Raw genomic sequence first — 19814 nt, 5'->3', positions numbered from 1 at the left:
ATTTTGGGATTTTAACCCTTTTAGAGTAAATAATTACATATTTTATTCATATGTAACTGTTTAGATATGTTAACTCATAAAATTGAGGTTGTATTGCTTCAGATTAGAATAAACAAAAACATAATTCTAGGAACTAGTTAGGTAATAATATATTTGTTTTAAGAAAAGAAAGAAAAAGCTTCCATTACTTCTGGATTATTGAACATATTTGTCCTAAAAAGTAATAAATCTATTATTATTACCTGATAATATATAACTGAACAAGAATTTCCTTATTTCACTTATATATTCAAAGGCTATATGAATCAGAAGTAATAAGAAATATAACTGGAATGTAACATGATCCCACACAGTGTGTGACTATCAGAATGCAGTTACATTCAGTTATAAATACAGGTTTTTTATAGAGAACCATCTCTTAGTATAATAAATGAAGAGATATCAGGAATTAGGATGTCAGTCCATTGAATCTTCTTGGTCCATGGATGATGTGGCATAACGGCCTCTTTTGTGAGAATGATGATTCCCATTTTGTTCTGAAATTTTCTGAGTGCTGCCTGAAGGTGAAGATGCCATTTTTCTGCGTGTGGGAGTGTTGCTGCTTGTGGGTTCTGTCAGATTTAATTTTAAAAGGGTTTGTTGTAGTTCATCTGCTGATCTGCTTCTGTAAATTGTACCTTGGTAGTTAAATCTGACTGAAAAGGGGAAGCCCCATTGATACATAATGTTGTGGCGTTGCAGTTCCATTAGTTGGGGTTTCATGGATCGTCTTTTAGTAATAGTAAGTTGGGATAGGTCAGCAAAAATGTGATAATTGTGTCCATGAAAATTAAGTTCCTTTTTTTCTCTTGCAGCAATTAGTATTTGTTCTTTCGTTCTGTAATAATGAAATTTTGTGATTATATCACGTGGGGGTCCATCTTTCTTTTTGGCTGTGAGGGCTCTGTGTACTCTGTCCAGTTCTAAACGTTCAATAGGGATATCTGGCTTTAGTTCTTGTAATAGAGCAGTAATAGTAGATTGCAGGTCTGTCACAGTTTCAGGTATTCCCCTTATGCGCAAGTTTGAACGTCTGGCTCTATTTTCGTAATCTTCGAGCTTAGTTTGAAGTATTAAATTCTCTTTTTTTAATTGTTCCAATTCTGTTATATTTTCTTGGGTTGTAATTTCAATTTCATCCATATTTATTTCTAAGGCTGCGGTGCGGTTTCCCAGCTCTCTTATTTCTTTGGTTAGGCTTTTTGTTATTTGGTCTGAGGTTTGTTTTAAAGCCTTATGAAGCATCTTTTCAAATTGTAATAATATTACTGGGGATACTGAGGAGGCTTGTGGAGAAGTTTGTGAGAGGATTTGTTCTGTATCTGACTCAAATGGAGAGTCTTGCTGTGACATTTTCTGTCTGTGAGAGCGCCCTGATGCTGTATCTTGTGAGGTGACTGGAGCTGCTTCAGCTGCAGTGAGTGCCTGTGAGCTCTTTGTGAGGTGATTTTTATTTCTGCCACGGTTTCCTCCCAGTACCATATTTCCTGCCCAAACTTTCACAGTTTGTTCCCAGGGGCAAAAAGGTTCAAATGGATACCTTTTGAGTCTGCAGGCTCCGCTTTGTCCTTCTCCTCTCTCCTCAGCGGTGTGGAGCTCTAACAATGCATGTCTGCTCCGCTAGGCTCCGCCTCCTGCCCCCTGCTACTCTCTTTCACCTCTCCTTCTACTCCACAAGATCTATATGCATCTGCTGCAATATCTGTGACTTTCAGGCTCCGTTCACATCTTGGCTTTCCGAATTGTGGAATTTTTTGGGGGGCGTTAGGCGACCCGTGATTCTGTTTGCGTGATTTTACCGCGAATGTCACATGACGAATCGCAGCAAAATCACACCACGATCAGGGTGCCATTGGAAGTGACGGGGATCGCACGAGCGTCACGTAATTTGGTGCTATTTCAAATTGCGGGCAGAATCGATGCCATTCCGCCCATGATTCATAACGCTAAGATGTGAATTGATCCCAAGTAATTAGAATAGTCTGACAAGTGGTTTAAGAGGCCTACCTCATGGCAATGCAGAGTAGAGCCAAGTGTAGGCCTCAGCATAAGTCTCCTAACCCCACAATGCTAACTTCAGCAGCATTCTTCGGCCAGTCAGGTGTCTCTTCCCCAGCTGCTGGTGCATAAGAATAAATATTCACCCAATTACCAAAATGCCAGGTTGGCAAAACTGCTGGCTTTACAGCTGCTCTCATTCCTGGAGTCTGCTCTCTTGTGCAACCTTTTTTTTGCTGCATTTGTGCGACACACCATATTGGCAGGCACCCAGCTGCCATTTTTCCACCCAGATGGTAGACCATACACTTCACAAACATGTGGAAGCTAACGTCTCACTGGACTATGCAGCCGCAGGGTTTACATAACCACAAATACTTAATCCAGCAAGCATGGTCAGGGGCATTGCATCTCTTTTAGGATGCACTGGAAAAAATTGCTGATGGCTGGGAAGGACGCAAGACAGGGCATGCTGCTGTAACTGGTGGTGCTTCTCTGTGTTAAACTTAGTGATGGTGGCAGCTCAGTTACCTTTACACCTTTACACCTTTCTCCTCAATGGCCTCAACCAGTGATTCACCAGAAGCACTAGTCCCCCCCAAGAGACTTAGAGCTTACACAATGGTCAGGACCAGTGCAAAGATTTTTGTTCACACGGGTGAAGGTACATTTTACTACCTCCCATCCTGGCACGCTAAGGTGAAGTCACCGGGTGGCCCTGCCCTCAGTTATATAAGGCGATGAAGCGTCACACGGCGGGAGCCTCCCATGTCTCAGGCTGTGTCTTGTTTTTTTTAACATTTTGACACTTTTTTTGTTAAATGGTAGCCCAATTTACCCCATTACCATTTCACACAGTGGGGGAGTCCGGGATCTGGGGGTCCCCTTGTTAAAGGGGGCTTCCAGATTCCGATAAGCCCCCCACCTGTAGACTCCCACAACCACCGGGCAAGGGTTGTGGGGATGAGGCCCTTGTCCCCATCAACATGGGGACAAGGTGCTTTAGAGGGCTACCCCAAAGCACCCTCCCCATGTTGAGGGCATGTGGCCTGGTACAGTTCAGGAGCGGGGGCGCTCTCTCGTCCCCCCTTTTCCTGCAGCTTGCTAGGTTGCGTGCTCAGATAAGGGTCTGGTATGGATTTTGGGGGGGACCCCTACGTTATTTTTTTTTTTTTTTTAATTTTGGCGCAGGGTTCCCCTTAAAATCCATACCAGACATTTCCTTTAGAAATGTCATTTTACTGTGGTACTGTTCTAAACATGGGAAAAATGCGTCACTTTACAGGCATACTATAGACACCCCCAGGCACGATATTTAAAGGAATATTTCATTTTTTTTCACTTTAAGCATTAGAAAAATTACTGCTCCCGAAAAAACGCAGTTTTAAAAAAAAAAATTTTTGATGCAGGACCCAGGTCCCCAAACACTTTTTACGACAATAACTTTCATATAAGCCTTTAAAATGAGTACTTTTGATTTTTCATGTTAGTGTCCCATAGACTTTAACGGTGTTCTGGCGGCTTTCAAATTTTCCCCTAGCACCGCATATTGTTCGGTGTTCGCAGAACATCCGAACAACCAATGTTCGGCCCGAACTTATGCTCGGGCCAAACCGTTCACCCATCCCTAGTAGTGACCCCTCTCTGACATGCAGTGTCCCCAATGACACCCATGCTTCAGCAGCCAGTACAGACATGCAGTGCTCTCATCTGACACCCATGGTGCCATGCTTGCCATTGTAGTCCACTTTCCTGGCAGGCTTCCTGTTCCCAATCTGGGTGTGAAGGTCAGTGAAATGCTGTTTAGATGGTGTACTCAGCTGATCCCACTGAGCTCTGTGACTCTCTTGTGTCACTCTCCGCTTCTGCCCAGTGAACCCAGGGCCAGTGCAAGGATTTTTGTCCTAACAGGCAAGAGTGAATTTTACCTCCCTCCCCCATCCTGGCACCCTAAGGTGGCTGCCTAAGCTTCCTCATGCTGGTGCTGGCCCTGACAATGGCTCAGTAAAACACTACCACACTGTTTTGCAGCTGGTATGTCTCAGTGACAGGAGACACACTGGAAAGAAATTCTATCAGTTTTTTCAGGAGCAGGTCCAGAGGTGGCGGACTCCACAGCATCAGGTTCCAGGAAAGATTGTGTTTGGCAACGGCTTCAAATCTGTTGTCTGCCCTTTGGCAGGGAAAATTCATACATGGCCCTTGCCTGGCATATATCCTCAAGTTGGTGGAGTAGTGGTTTCTATTTAGTTAGGTTGGGTTTGGCCACTTCAGGCTGTCATACCCAGCAGGTGTTCACCTGGCCAATATTTAACCACTTACCTACTGGGCACTTTTACCCTCTTCCAGTTTGAATGACAATTATGCGATCATGCAACACTGTACCCAGACAAAATTTTTATAATTTTTTTTCCTCATAAATAAAGCTTTCTTTTGGTGGAATTTAATCACTACTGGGTTTTTTTTTTATTTTTTGCTCAATAAATGAATAGACTGAACATTTTGAAAAAAAAAACAAAACTTTTTCGTAGTTTTGCAAACAGGTAATTTTTCTCTTTCACTGATGAGGCTGCACTGATGGGCATTGTTGTGCACTAGTAGGCTGCACTGATAGGCACTAATGAGGCCGCACTGGTGGGCACTGATAAGGCTGCACTGATAGGCATCACCGATGGGCACTGATAGGTGACACTGATGGGCACTGGTAGGTGGCACTGATACGGGGCACTGATAGGTGGCACTGATAGGTGACACTGATGAGGAGGCACTGATTGGCAGCACTTGTGGGCACAGATTGGCAGCACTGGTGGGCACTGTTGGGATTGTACTGATAATCAGGACACTGAAAATCCGTGCCCTGATTATCAGTGTAGATGTCCCTTTTAGAGAAGGCAGTTATCGGCTCTCTTCTCCTCTCCTCATGCTGTTAGCATGAGGAAAGGAGTGCTGATAACCGGCTTCTGTTGACATCCATGATCAGCTCTGATTGGCTCTTTACCTCAAATTGTGATCAGCAGTGTCCTCCGGACACTGCGATCAGAGTGCACTGCCCGTGTCTTGCAGTGGGCATGATCATGGCACGCCATCATATGATGGCATCCCAGAACTAGCCGGCTGTGCTGCAGCCGTCATTCAGCTATAGTGCGGTTGGCAATTGTTAACAGCAACACAAACTAGTTGCAATCTTCCTTTTTTGCAATATGTCCACACACTGGAATTGACTTTCCCAGATAGCAAGCAATTGTGCTGCAGGTTTGAAAATGACTTGCTAAGCTATTGCTAGATTTTGCCAGGCTTCACAAGTTTTTTGCACAATTGCAGCAAGTTTACATTACATGACTCCAGATCAATTCTTTTCAAACATTCTGCAAGTCTGCTGCAAGTTCTGGTTCAGTTATGTTGTGCAATAGTCAGCCCACCACAGGGGTCACTGTGGCTGAATTTTCATGCTTTAGACTTGCAGAGCTCTTGTAGCCTCACTGCTGCAACTTTGCTCTTGCTAAAAACTTGTCATACAAATTTGCTACAGATTATAAAAGCGTCAACTAGAACTTGTGCTTCAAGTGCTCTGTAAGTGTACAAGTTGCCAGTGAAAATGTGCAACAAGGTAACAGACTTATGCCCCATACACACGGTCGGATTTTCCGATGGAAAATGTGTGATAGGACCTTGTTGGAAATTCCGACCATGTGTAGGCTCCATCACACATTTTCCATCGGATTTTCCGACACACAAAGTTTGAGAGCAGGATATAAAATTTTGTTGCCACGCATGCTCAGAATAAATAAAGAGATGAAAGCTATTGGCCACTGCCCCGTTTATAGTCCCGACGTACGTGTTTTACGTCACTGCGTTTAGAACGATCGGGTTTTCCAACAACTTTGTGTGACCGTGTGTATGCAAGACAAGTTTGAGCCAACATCCGTCGGAAAAAATCCTAGGATTTTGTTGTCGGAATGTCCGATCAATGTCGGACCGTGTGTACGGGGCATTACAATTAAACACTGCCACAGATTTGTGGCAAGTTATCCTTGCTATCTGGGTTGGAAATTTTGCAGCAGCTGCACTTGCTGTCCATGAGTATTTGTGTGAGTACAGGAGAAGAAACCGGCTTTAGGGATGTTTTTTCACTATATCAGTAGCTCCTGATACAAGATTTGTGTACGGTAGGTATAAAAGATAACTGCGCCAACCCTAAAAATATCTGTATCAATACACACTACCAACTGTGACATAACATATTTAAAAAATGTATCAAAAATATGAAAGAAAAAAGTCCCAGTGCTGCTCCTTTTCATAGGTAATATAGCTTTGTTCTCAAAACTTCGTGCTTGTATACACCACCAATTTGTGATTCACCACCACCTTCCAAGGTTTACACTCACCGGAAAGCAATGATACAACACCTCAATATTATGCCTGGATTTGTTTTCCTTCCATAGGATATACCACAAGTCTCTCAGCAATTATCACAGTATTCCATCCATGCTTAAATAATCCCCAAATCTCATGGAAAACAAATAGCCATCATTGCGCAACATTCTCAGCTTTATTATGTATTTTTTTTAAAAAGTAGATGAATGCACATGATACAGATATTTTTAGAGTTGGCACAGTTATCTTTATACCTACATTCAATATTATCCCACACTAGGAAAATGTAAAGAGGGAGATAAAACTCACTCTGAAGGAATAGTGGGATTTTAGAGATGATGTGTCTGTTTGAAGGTGAGCAGTATCACAACAGTTAATATAAAAATATAAATTTTATTGAAGACATATAAAATGTACAGTAAAAAAGTTCCAGTCAAGCGACATACTACAACCGTACAGAAACTTTTTCTATGAAATCAGTTGTAGTCAGCCAACATGTTTCGCATATTTGCTTCATCAGGGCATTACCAGCATCACAAATTTCATCTGGTCTACTACAATGAGGAGGGCCACTGAATACATATAACAAACAACCAAATGTCTCTCTATGGACCACCCGGTGCTAGTTGACCCGTGGATGCCAGGTCCCAGTGGGCCATACCAGTAGGGGAACTGGACCGTGTTCATGGTAAATGGTAATCTTGTAGCAGTATGTGCAAATGTGGCCAAATCCTACAAAAAGTACAGCGGCAGTCCGAGAGCTCAGGCCCCTCTGCAGAGTGTGGGGTGCGGTGTTCGACAGATGCACCCCGTCAACATTCGAAGAGGCACCCAGAATGGTGAGTCATCCCCAGACAGGAATCAGTGGCATGAGCCCTCTGGTTTTCCTTCTAGAGTACACAATGGTGTAAAAGACTAGGCACTAAATGCATAGCAGTAGTGAAAGACTTCATGGTGTCTCAAGTCAGCCAGATCCTTTCAGAAATCACTCCATTCCTGTGAGACACGAGCAGGCAGAGGGGGAGCATGAGGAGTAGGTTTAAGGTGCCAGTGGTTAGAAGGACATGGGACATGCTTCCCGGCAAAATTATTTTCTTTATTTTAATGTTTGTCATCAAAAGCTGCATTAGATAAGTGAGGCTTCTGACATTTTTACAATTAAGCCTATGCAGTGTGTACCATGTTTGTGTACAATATTCCTTCCATTTTGATGTAAAAATAATGAAGCCCTACCCCCGTAGGAACCACTGGATAGGGTTGGTTCTCTGCTTCAGCCTTCTCAAGAATCCCAGCCCCTCTGACACACCAGGTTGAGTGTACAAACATACAATATCACAATGATTTACTGAATGTAAGACTTAGTAGGGATCGGTTCTGCCCGAGCATAAGTTCGGGACGAACTTTGGTTGTTTGGATGTACTGCGAACACCGAACAATATGCGGTGTTCGGGGCAAATTCGAAAGCCGCCCTAACACAGTTACAGTCTATGGGACATTAACATGAAAAATCAAAAGTTTTCATTTTAAAGGCTTATATGCAAGTTATTGTCATAAAAAGTGTTTAGGGACCTGGGTCCTGCCCCAAGGGACATGTATCAATGAATTTTTTTTTTTTTTTAAACGGACGTTTTTTAGGAGCAGTGATATTTTGAATGCTTAATGTGAAACAATAAAAATGAAATATTCCTTTATATATCATGCTTGGGGGGTGTCTATAGTATGCCTGTAAAGTGGAACATTTTTCCTGTGTTTAGAACAGTACCACAGCAAAATGACATTTCTAAAGGAAAAATTGTCACTTAAAACTGATCACGGCTGTAATGAATTGTCGGGTCTCAGCAATATAGATAAAAATCATTGAAAAAAGAGCATGGGATCCCCCCACAGTCCATAACCAGGCCCTTTGGGTCTGGTATGAATATTAAGGAGAACCCCGAACCAAAATTTAAAAAGAAATTGCATGGGGGTCCCCATAAAATCCATACCAGGCCTTTCGGGTCTGATATGGAAATTAAGGGGAACCCTGCGCCAACTTTAAAAAATAAAATGGCGTAGAGGTCCCCCTCAAAATCCATAGCAGACACTTATCTGAGCACGCAACCAGGCAGGCCGCAGGAAAAGAGGGGGGGCAAGAGAGCATACCAAGCCACATGCCCTCAACATGGGGAGGGTGCTTTGGGGTAGCCCCCCAAAGCACCTTGTCCCCATGTTGATGGGGACAAGGGTCTCATCCCCACAATCCTTGCCCAGTGGTTGTGGGGGGGGCTTATTGGAATCTGGAAGCCCTCCCCAGATCCCACCCCCCCTGTGTGAATTGGTAATGGGATACAAGTACCCCTACCATTTCACAAAAAAAGTGTCAAAATGGTAAAAAAGACAATAGCTGGTTTTTGACTATTCCTTTATTAATAATGTCTTCTTCTATTGCTCGCTTCTTCCTCCATCTTCTTCTGGTCTTCCTTCGGTTTTCTCCTTCTTCCTCCATCTTCTTCCCCCGCTTCTTCCTCCAACCTCCTCTGATTCTTCCTCCGGTCTTCTCCTTCTTCCTCTGGCTTCTTCTTCCACGCTTCATCCTCTGGACGATCCGCCTCAATGGGGGGCTCCAGCTGTGTGGCGCTTCTGTGCTTTTAACAGTTCTTATATAACTGAGGGCGACCACCCGGAGACCCCGCCCCCTCTGATGCCACGGAGACTTCCCTATGGCTTTCCTGTGGTGTCAGAGGGTGGCGGGGTCACCCATTTATGTAACTGGATGACCCCGCCCCCCAGATTCCGATAAGATCCCCACCTGCATACCCCCACAACCAGCGGGCAAGGATTGTGGGGATGAGGCCCTTGACCCCATCAACATGGGGACAAGGTGCTTTGGGGGGGCTACCCCAAAGCACCCTCCCCATGTTGAGGGCATGTGGCCTGGTATGGTTCGGGGGGCTCTCACTCGTCCCCCCTCTTTTCCTGCGGCCTGCCAGGTTGGAGGGCTGGAATAAGGGTCTGATGTGGATTTTGAGGGGAACCCCTACGCCATTTTTTTAAAATTGTGCGCATGGTTCCCCTTAATTTCCATATCAGACCCGAAGGGCCTGATATGGATTTTAGGGGGGACCCCCACGCATTTTTTTTTGAAAATTTTGGTTTGGGGTTCCCCTTAATATTCATACCAGACCCAATGGGCCTGGTAATAGACTGGGGGGGATCCCATGCTCTTTTTTTAAATGATTTTTATCTATATTGACCCAACATGTCATTACAGCCGCGATCAGTTTTAAATGACAATTTTTCCAGAGAAATGTCATTTTAGAAATGTCATTTTGCTCTGATACTGTTCTAAACACGGGAAAAATGCGCCACTTTGCAGACATACTATTGACACCCCCCAGGCATGATATTTAAAGGAATATTTCATTTTTATTGTTTCACTTTAAGCATTACATTTTTTAAAACATTTTTTTGCATTGATACATGTCCCCTGGGGCAGGACCCGGGTCCCGAAACACTTTTTATGACAATAACTTCCCCAAACACTTTTTATGACAATAACTTGCATATAAGCCTTTAAAATGAGCACTTTTGATTATTTGTGTTTGTTTCCCATAGACTTTAATGGTGCTCGTGTGTTGTGCTGAATTTTTTGCCTGTTCGGTATGTTCTGGTGCAAACTGAACCGGGGGGTGTTCAGCCCATCCCTAATACTTAGTACTCAATAGTAGTGCTATATCAAAGAAAACAAGCACCAAACCAGGTAGTAAAGGCAAACCTAATATATTGTCACCCAATATGGTTGGTAACTAGGCAAGCATAAAATGGATTAACCATGGTAATAACTCAATTTAGCAAACAAAGTAATTCCCGAGGGGACTAGGCATAAGATGACATTGGGCATCCAGAACAGCATAAACAGTAGCAAGGCCACCTCAAGTGCAGCAATGAAGAGTAGTAAAGTTTATTCTACTGAGTGCTGGAACTATACTGTCAGTATTCCTTTTATGGGGGTGATGCTAGTCTTAGACTGAGTGGGTATGCACTGTCCAAAAGAAAAGGAGGATGATATCAGAAGGTGCAGGGGAACAAAGCGTGCTTGCAAAATAATTATTATAGAAGGGGAATTCTTTTGAGATGTTCTTCTGTTGGCTATGATTAGGGCCCTTTAAGGGCTTTGGTGCACTTAACAACAGTCCCAGTTAACTTGCATGCAGTATAGGTATGGTATAATCTTGGCACAGGTGAAAAGTAGATGTGGTTCAGATGCAGTAAAGGTTCAATATAATGCAGTAAAGGGTTGGTATAGGTGCAATCTAGGTTTGGAATAAGTGCGGTATGGATTGGGTACACTTGGTGTCCTGCTCTCAGAGGCTCAAAGTATCAGAAATTGCCCTCTCACCAGTGCCTCGGATGCTACGGTGACCTTTGGCTGTAGAAAGGGGGCCTCCTCAGTCTCTCCACAAAAGCCTGTAGTGATTAGCAATGGAAAGCAGAGGGCAAGTGGCTCGCGTCTTGCTGCCGCAGTGGTGCGGGTGCTGCGATGTGGGTGGTACTGCGTTTCCCCCGGCTGTCCTCACTCCTAGTCTCAGGCTCAGATCTCCACTGGTATGTTCTCCCTCTGGCAGGCGTATATCTAGACAGAGGTGCTCTCACTCTCACTCCCTCATTGCCAAGAGGAAGGACTTTCCTGGGCAGTTTAATAAAAATCATCTCTCAACTCCTCCTACTGCATGGTGCCTACTGGAAACTGTAGTGTAAAGAATCTATTCACCCCATTTTATGGCTGCCATCTCAAACTACAACTCCCAGGATTCTGAGCGTTCTGCTTAGAAGTCTATGGGCTTGCATGACTTTTGCTGTCCACCTGCTAGCCTGAGGAGAATGATATAGCATAACATTAGTATCTCAGTCGAGGGAGAAAAGATTAAAAGGCAATGGCTCAATTCGCAAAACTTTTCCTACCACTGTAAGGTAAGCAGTAAAATAGCTCATAGCGTTTAAAAAAAAAAATGTTGTAATTCACTAAAGTACTACTAAAATACCACTTGTGATGTGGTGTTTCTGGTAGTGAACAATTTTGATATTATAACACTTGCACCCTTTGGCATCACTAACAACCAATGAATAGCTGGTTGTTAAAGAGCTTGCACCTGTGGTATCCTTAACAACCATGACTCATCTGCTGTCAGTGGGATTCCCCTCTGGTCTGGTATGCATTTGGGGGGGGACCTTATGCCAAAAAATGTTAAAAAAATACTCTTATCCGAGCATGCATTGTACAGCATTTTTGTCATTTTGCCCTAATATACACCTTAAGATTAATTATTTCCTAGTAAACATATTGTTGTACCTACTTTTCTTTGTTGAGAATTATTTATTTTTTTGTTTTGTTTATAGAACTGACATATTGAGTGATACACAGCTTGCTTTGGAGAAAATTGATTCCTGGATATGGATAAAGGCTTTCATCCAGCTGTCTGACATTGTTGGAAGCCATGTCACAAAGTTGTTTAATATTCGAAAAGGTAATGGTTTAGCTAGTAACTTGATGCCTGATATGAATAAAACTAAAACAGTTCAGATAACAGATATATTATTAAAACTAAAATGGCATTTTATTTAAAAGACTATGACTAAAACTAAATCGAAATTTAATGGCAAAATTAACACTGCACTACCACATAATAGTTTTGAAAAAGACTCTCGCGCTACTTTAAAGCAGTGAACTAAATCACTATGAGGTATAAATAAAAGTGCAGCAAAATCTATAAGTGTAACACATAACACTAACCAATATAAGTGAATGAAGTGATTTCGCACAAATAGTGATATAAAATTCAAAATAAATGATCCCATTTGGGATATAAAGATAAAGAATATTTGAAATATTTAAAAAAATAAATAAATTGTGTATTAGACGTCTATCTACAATAACCATATACAAATGATATGTGTAGATGATGTAATCTCAATCTTGCCGTGTGTACTCAAACAACATCCTTAATATACTCATGTGCAATTGGATGTGTATCACCTTGTGTAAGCCGAAAACAAAAATCAAAAAGAAAAAGAAAACAAAAACACAGCTTCAAATTTCAATAAAGTAGTGACAAAAAAGTCCAGTAATTGCTACAGTGATTGGGGAGTGGTGAAGTTCTGTGGCTGTTAGAATAGGTGGAGATGATTATTCATATATAATCCTGTTGTGGCTCCTTTAACAATTTGGTCTCCCAGAACTCTTACCTCAATGCTATAAATAGCAGGCAATCACCATCTGGGATATCCACTGACCTCCCTGGATAGTCGGTTAATCTCTCTGGATGATGGATTTAACAGTATTCCTTCTTAGCGTGCAGCGGTGTGTTGCCAGATCAAAATGGTATACGGAGGTACCTCAGTGTAAGAAAGGGGACGAAGAGGAAGAGAAGCCTCCAATAGTGTAGTATGTCAGGGCTAAAAACGTATTTATTCAAACATAATAGCGTGGACTCTTATATCCTTAGATGCAGACAAGCAAAGAAAGTGTTTCCACCGCTCAGGCTGACACTGACCCAGGTGTAAGTAGAAGTTTCAGAGCAGAAGAGCTCCAGGTGCTGGCTGAATGCTAGGCAAAGCAGGCTTGAATGGAGGAGAAGATTTGGATGCCGCACACTGGATGTAGTCAAAAAACTTCACTTTATTGAAAAAATGGGATCATCAAAACAACAAGACTGTCATGCAGAAAGTACAGGTAAGCTGACGCGTTTCGCACTCAGGACTGAGTGCTTACTCATAGCTAACAAATATTAAAAAGACAAACTCTTATATAGCTCAATGGGGTATCACATGATTGACCAATTAGATGGTCATTGAGTCTCAGCTGGAAGCCAATTTAATGAGGTCTCGGCATCTGCTGGCTATTTGGTGTGTTAACTGATTGAGAAATGTTTTCAAAACCGTGACATGTAAATAGATGACAAAGAATGTGAAAAAAGATGTGTATATGTACATGTGTAGGCAAAAAATATATATGTGTGTATATATATATATATATATATATATATATATATATAGTGAATCCTATCAATAAACGTGTATATAATAATGAATGTACTTCTATAACGTGTATATATGAAAGGTGATAAGTATCAAAAAAAGGGGTTACTATTAAGTGAAAGGAAAAAATGTGTAAAAAATATATTTCTCATTAAAAAAAGAGAAAATATATTGAAAAAATATTCAGACAACGTGCAAAGTAAATGTGAAGAGTGAATGTAATGAAACTATATGTGAACAAAATATATAAATATGATGAGACTCTCTATAATATGCCGGTGAAGTGGATGAAGCTCTCTATAATAAGCCGGAATAATACAGGTGAAATATAGAGCAATGTGACCTGAAATAATGCGTGATATGCCCGCGGTTGATAACAAGGTACATATAGGGCCCTATAATAATAAAAATAAACTGTGGGATTCAAAGACATAAAATCACGCTGATAAAGGTTGCCCTGATCTGGTCAAATGGCAGTGATATATATGCAGGGTCCCAGTAGACTGACTTGTGACGTAATGATTCTAAATGATGAGCCTAGCCGAGAGCAGGGTGTGTGTAGAATTTCAGGAATGAAGCAGCGGTGTTCAAAGTAATAGAACGCTGCTAGTCTGTGTCACACTAAATGTCTAGATGGAATTATAGTGATGGTAATAAAGTTGGTAGAGGTCTCGGCCAGTCACCCAAGTTTAAGGGATCACAAAAAGGGACAAATGAAAAACAAGTAAGATACTATAGGCTGGGATACGAAGACATAAAATCACGCTGATCAGGGTAGCCCTGATCTGGTCAAATGGCAGTGATATATGCAGGGTCCCAGTAGACTGACTTGTAGCGTAGTGATTCTAAATGATGAGCCTGGCCGTGAACAGGGTGTGTGTGGAATTTCAGGAATGAAGCAGCGGTGTTCAAGATAATAGAGCGCCGCTAATCTATGTCACACTAAATGTCTAGATGGAATTATAATGATGGTAATAAAGTTGGGGGTGGTCTCGGCCAGTCACCCGAGTTTAAGGGGTCACAAAAAAGAACAAATCAAAAACAAGTAAGATACTACAGGTTGGACGAGAATGTTACCAGACTGAGATCGTAAAAATTATCCGGACAGACAATTAAGTTAAAATATGTTAGTTTGTGATCCGTCTCGGGTGGCTCATATAAAAGCATGTCTCAGTATATGTGTGTCAGCAAATGCCAAGACCTCCAAACAAAACATATTGGAATAATGCATCTTATGAATCCACTAATACAATACTCATATATTAACACCGGCAAGTGAAACAGATGAAAACAGGCATATAATGATCGACGTGAATCCAATCTATGAAGACGATGAGAAGAAATGTTATAATGCTGCATTCTAAAGAGAAACAACTACATATTCATATTGCAACATTACACTCACAAAATAAGCACTAAACACAAACGATACAATGTATGTCAGTTTATGTACATATAAATAAGCTTAATATATCTGAATTATGATCCCAAGGTGTCCAAAAAAATATGTATATGGACAACAGAGTGTACAAAATGTGAACAAATAAAAATAAATAAATGAATAAAATAAAATAAGGTAAAAAAGTGTGAAAACATATTGCGTAAAAACCTAATATATATATCAGGTGTTTCCTACACAACTAGAAAGATGTATAGGACAATGAAAGTTTCCATATATATCTATGTGATGAAAAATGAGCTGGAATAAAAGTAATAATAATGAAATAAAATTGTGAACCTCATGATACAAATCATGAATAATTATCAAAAGAAAACGATAAAAAAGGTAGATATAATAACACAGAAATGTGTAGAAAACGAAATAGAATAAAACTATTTATCTCAATATTGTCGCGATATGCATCCTCAGATAAAATTAACTTGTACTTTGGTCAGGTATATAAAACACCCGAACATGATGGATATCGCGAAACAATAAAAGATATTGTATATTGCTATTATTAATATGACCTTTTGCATACATCTATTGTTGGCCATGGTTCCCTGGGAATTCCTGCTCTGCCATAGTTACTATACTGAGTATGCAGAGTAGGGGAACTTGTCGGGCATATATACCAATCAAGGTGGTAAATATTATATATTCATGTATAAGATTGGATATGTTTGTACATAGGCCCCAATGGTCAATAGATGGAAAAAACTCCTATTTTGGCACCATCTGACCGGAACACAAAACAAGAGGAAATAGAAAATGGCTGACAAAACGTGAAAATGTAAAAAATGAACATGAAATGTTCTTTATAAGGACTCATGATAGTGTAGGTGTTATGACCATGTTCAAACAGTATAGGAAAGAGCCAAGCGAGTTAATTCCCCCTCCACCAACCTCTGAAATACATCAAGATCTTTGCCCCTGGATGCCACTGGGTAAAAATCAGATTTAAATCTGATTATTAGTTTTTACTGTAAATCAGTGGGATCCATGGGGGGTGGATCCGAATCATCTGCCAGTGTTATTACATCTTGCAGTGCACACACTTCATTAAAAGAGATAGGTGAAGGGGGAGACTCACCTGATTCGCCAAGGTTCCCTGGAACGTCCTCTTCTCTAGAACCACCAAAGTGTTTCTTAAGTGTTAATAAGCGAGAAAACCTGTTAACGTCCAAAATAGTGTGAAATAAATCAAAATGTCTATTGGGGCTAAAATTAAGGCCTTTTGATAGAAGGTTGATCTCCTCTTCATTTAAAAGTCTCTTTGAGATATTAAATACAGTGAAACTCATTTCTTCATTTTGCCTCTCAAGCTGTAATGTGAGTTGTTTGGAGTTCTTGTGTCTCCTACCGCCCCTTCTTGTTTTTTTATGGACGATTTTTTCCTCTTGGTGTAACCCAACCTGCAAGGGTTTCCAGCGTTGGTGTGGTTGTTGCTTCTGTTTGTTTCCACAGAACCTATAGACCTGTCTAGAGAAGAGTCTGACATAGTGCGTGCCAGGGAATTGTCGGCTAGGTCGCTCTCTTGGTCAGAGAAGCTGACCTGTTTGCCGCGGATTCTCTGTGACCGATTGTAGGAAAACACCGGTCTTTTCCGAATGTAAACTTTATTGTTCTCATAATCATTTTTATCCCGGGCCATTTTGCCTCTCTTACTGGCGATCACTGATTTTTCCATTTTGTCTAATTTGTTGCTCAAGCGGCTGTCCAGGTCTGTAAAAGCTGCCAGGTTTTGTGAAGAGGCAAGTTCAGACTGGATGAAAGACATGTCAGTTTGTAGTACCTCTATTTCTTTGGTTTTAGAGGCAATGAGAATATTTATTGATCAGCGTGATTTTATGTCTTCGTATCCCAGCCTATAGTATCTTACTTGTTTTTCATTTGTCCCTTTTTGTGATCCCTTAAACTTGGGTGACTGGCCGAGACCTCTACCAACTTTATTACCATCACTATAATTCCATCTAGACATTTAGTGTGACACAGACTAGCAGCGTTCTATTACTTTGAACACCGCTGCTTCATTCCTGAAATTCTACACACACCCTGCTCTCGGCCAGGCTCATCATTTAGAATCATTACGTCACAAGTCAGTCTACTGGGACCCTGCATATATCACTGCCATTTGACCAGATCAGGGCAACCTTTATCAGCGTGATTTTATGTCTTTGAATACCACAGTTTATTTTTATTATTATAGGGCCCTATATGTACCTTGTTATCAACCGCGGGCATATCACACATTATTTCAGGTCACATTGCTCTATATTTCACCTGTATTATTCCGGCTTATTATAGAGAGCTTCATCCACTTCACCGGCATATTATAGAGAGTCTCATCATATTTATATATTTTGTTCACATATAGTTTCATTACATTCACTCTTCACATTTACTTTGCACGTTGTCTGAATATTTTTTCAATATATTTTCTCTTTTTTTAATGAGAAATATTTTTTACACATTTTTTCCTTTCACTTAATAGTAACCCCTTTTTTTGATACTTATCACCTTTCATATATACACGTTATAGAAGTACATTCATTATTATATACACGTTTATTGATAGGATTCACTATATATATATATATATATATATATATATATATATATACACACATATATATTTTTTGCCTACACATGTACATATACACATCTTTTTTCACATTCTTTGTCATCTATTTACATGTCACGGTTTTGAAAACATTTCTCAATCAATTAACACACCAAATAGCCAGCAGATGCCGAGACCTCATTAAATTGGCTTCCAGCTGGGACTCAATGACCATCTAATTGGTCAATCATGTGATACCCCATTGAGCTATATAAGAGTTTGTCTTTTTAATATTTGTTAGCTATGAGTAAGCACTCAGTCCTGAGTGCGAAACGCGTCAGCTTACCTGTACTTTCTGCATGACAGTCTTGTTGTTTTGATGATCCCATTTTTTCAATAAAGTGAAGTTTTTTGACTACATCCAGTGTGCGGCATTCAAATCTTCTCCTCCATTCAAGCCAGCGTGGACTCTTACACAGAAAAGTTAAAAATAGCACAGGGAACAAAAATAGGCGTTGTTCCTCGCCTTCTCACGTCACTTCCGGTCGCGGCTCTCCCGGCCAATCCCTACGCGTTACGTTGCCTCTCACAACTTCATCTGGCAACCCAGACCGGAAGTGACGTGAGAAGGCGAGGAACAATGCCTATTTTTGTTCCCTGTACTATTTTTAACTTTTCTGTGTAAGAGTCCACGCTATTATGTTTGAATAAATACGTTTTTAGCCCTGACATACTACACTATTGGAGGCTTCTCTTCCTCTTCGTCCCCTTTCTTACACTGAGGTACCTCTTTATACCATTTTGATCTGGCAACACACCGCTGCACCCTAATGCCCCGTACACACGGTCGGACATTGATCGGACATTCCGACAACAAAATCCTAGGATTTTTTCCGACGGATGTTGGCTCAAACTTGTTTTGTGTACACACGGTCGCACAAAGTTGTCGGAATTTCCAATCGCCAACAACGCGGTGTCGTCAACCACGTCCGACAAGACTAGAAAAGGCCAGTTCAGAACCAAGCGCGGCACCCTTTGGGCTCCTTTTGCTAATCTCGTGTTAGTAAAAGTTTGGTGAGAGACGATTCCTGCTTTTTCAGATTCGTGGCTTTCAGATCGTTTTCTGCGGTTCAGTTTGTGCTTGTGGGTTTGTATCTGCTCTTCAGTGCGTGCAGCGAGTACAATTGACTTGTCATTGTGTTCGTGTTCATTCGTTACTGTTTTTCAGGTCGCTCTTCACAGGCCTTGCTGTTCTTCAGTGCGTTCTGTTACTTCGTTCTGAGCAGCCGACCGTTTTCTAGCCATGTTGCGTATACGTACTCCTTGTAGAGTTCGTGCTGTGGGGGGGCTTGGTGTTGGGGTCCTGATCTTGACACAAGTCCTGTCCATGAACAGGGTGGGGAGGAGTTCATGGACCAAGAATTGGTTGCTTCATTGTGACCAGTTCTGTCACATGCCTTTGCTCCGTGAGATCCGTGAGAATAATCCTGAGGATTTCAGGAACTTTCTCAGGATGACGGACCCCGTATTTCACCGTCTGCTGGCTTTGCTGACCCCCTATATCAACAGGCAGGATACCTGCATGAGGCAAGCCATCACTCCGGAGCAGAGGCTCGTCACTACTCTGCGGTACTTGGCGACAGGGAGAAGCCTGCAGGACTGGAAGTTCTCGACAGGCATCTCCCCCCAAGCTCTAGGGATCATTATCCCAGAGACCTGTTCTGCCATCATCCAGGTCCTGCAGAAGGAGTATATGAAGGTAAGATTTTTATCCTTTAATACCACATTTTATTGTATTGAATGTTTGCTAATATATTGTATTTCTTTCCTCATTCCCTAATTACCATGATTGTAATATGCTGTGAATGTCCCCTTTGTCCTCATGCATGCTGGATTTTTATGTCATTATTTTTTTGTCCTTCATACATATTTGCCTTTACTTACCTCCCCAGCATGCTCTCCTGCCCTATATTCACCTCATGTAGTCACTTTGCAATGTATTTTATCAGCTCCATAGTAGTGTTTTACCCCAAACAACCCCTAAAATGTTTATAAATGTGATTTGTGCTTTAAATTCAGGCAGAGTGCCAGAGGCTTTTTTTTGTGGTGTCCCCAAATCAGTATTATTAACCCTCCCTCCCCCCAACTGCTAAGTCAGCTGATCCCAATTCTCTATCTATCCTCAATCATCTATCTGCTGACTTTGCCAAACAAATACACACTATACCCACCTCTTTTGTGGTCAGATGTATGTATGAATTCCCCAAAGCATGTAGTGCAAGGGCCCGCCTGTATACTTTCAAATGGTACTGTTTAAAGTTTTTGTATACTATTATTATCTTGATAGGTAATAGCAGAATGTCTAAATGTGCTCAAATGTGTACA

At 41.3% G+C, this 19814-nt stretch overlaps 1 protein-coding gene across 1 annotated transcript in view; it reads left to right on the top strand.

The window, feature by feature from the left end:
• Positions 1–19814, top strand: part of LOC141145987 (uncharacterized) — a 374157-nt gene that overhangs the window by 217714 nt on the left and 136629 nt on the right. The window contains exon 10 of the mRNA XM_073632772.1: positions 11788–11915. Within this exon, the coding sequence (XP_073488873.1) occupies positions 11788–11915 (128 nt within the window). The remainder of the gene's footprint in view (positions 1–11787; positions 11916–19814) is intronic.

Source organism: Aquarana catesbeiana, linkage group LG05 (genome assembly GCF_042186555.1).
Source record: "Aquarana catesbeiana isolate 2022-GZ linkage group LG05, ASM4218655v1, whole genome shotgun sequence".
In the NCBI taxonomy this organism is placed as follows: Eukaryota; Metazoa; Chordata; class Amphibia; order Anura; family Ranidae; genus Aquarana; species Aquarana catesbeiana.
The sequence above is the reverse complement of the archived record's forward strand: the minus strand, read 5'-3'. Positions and strand labels throughout refer to the sequence as shown.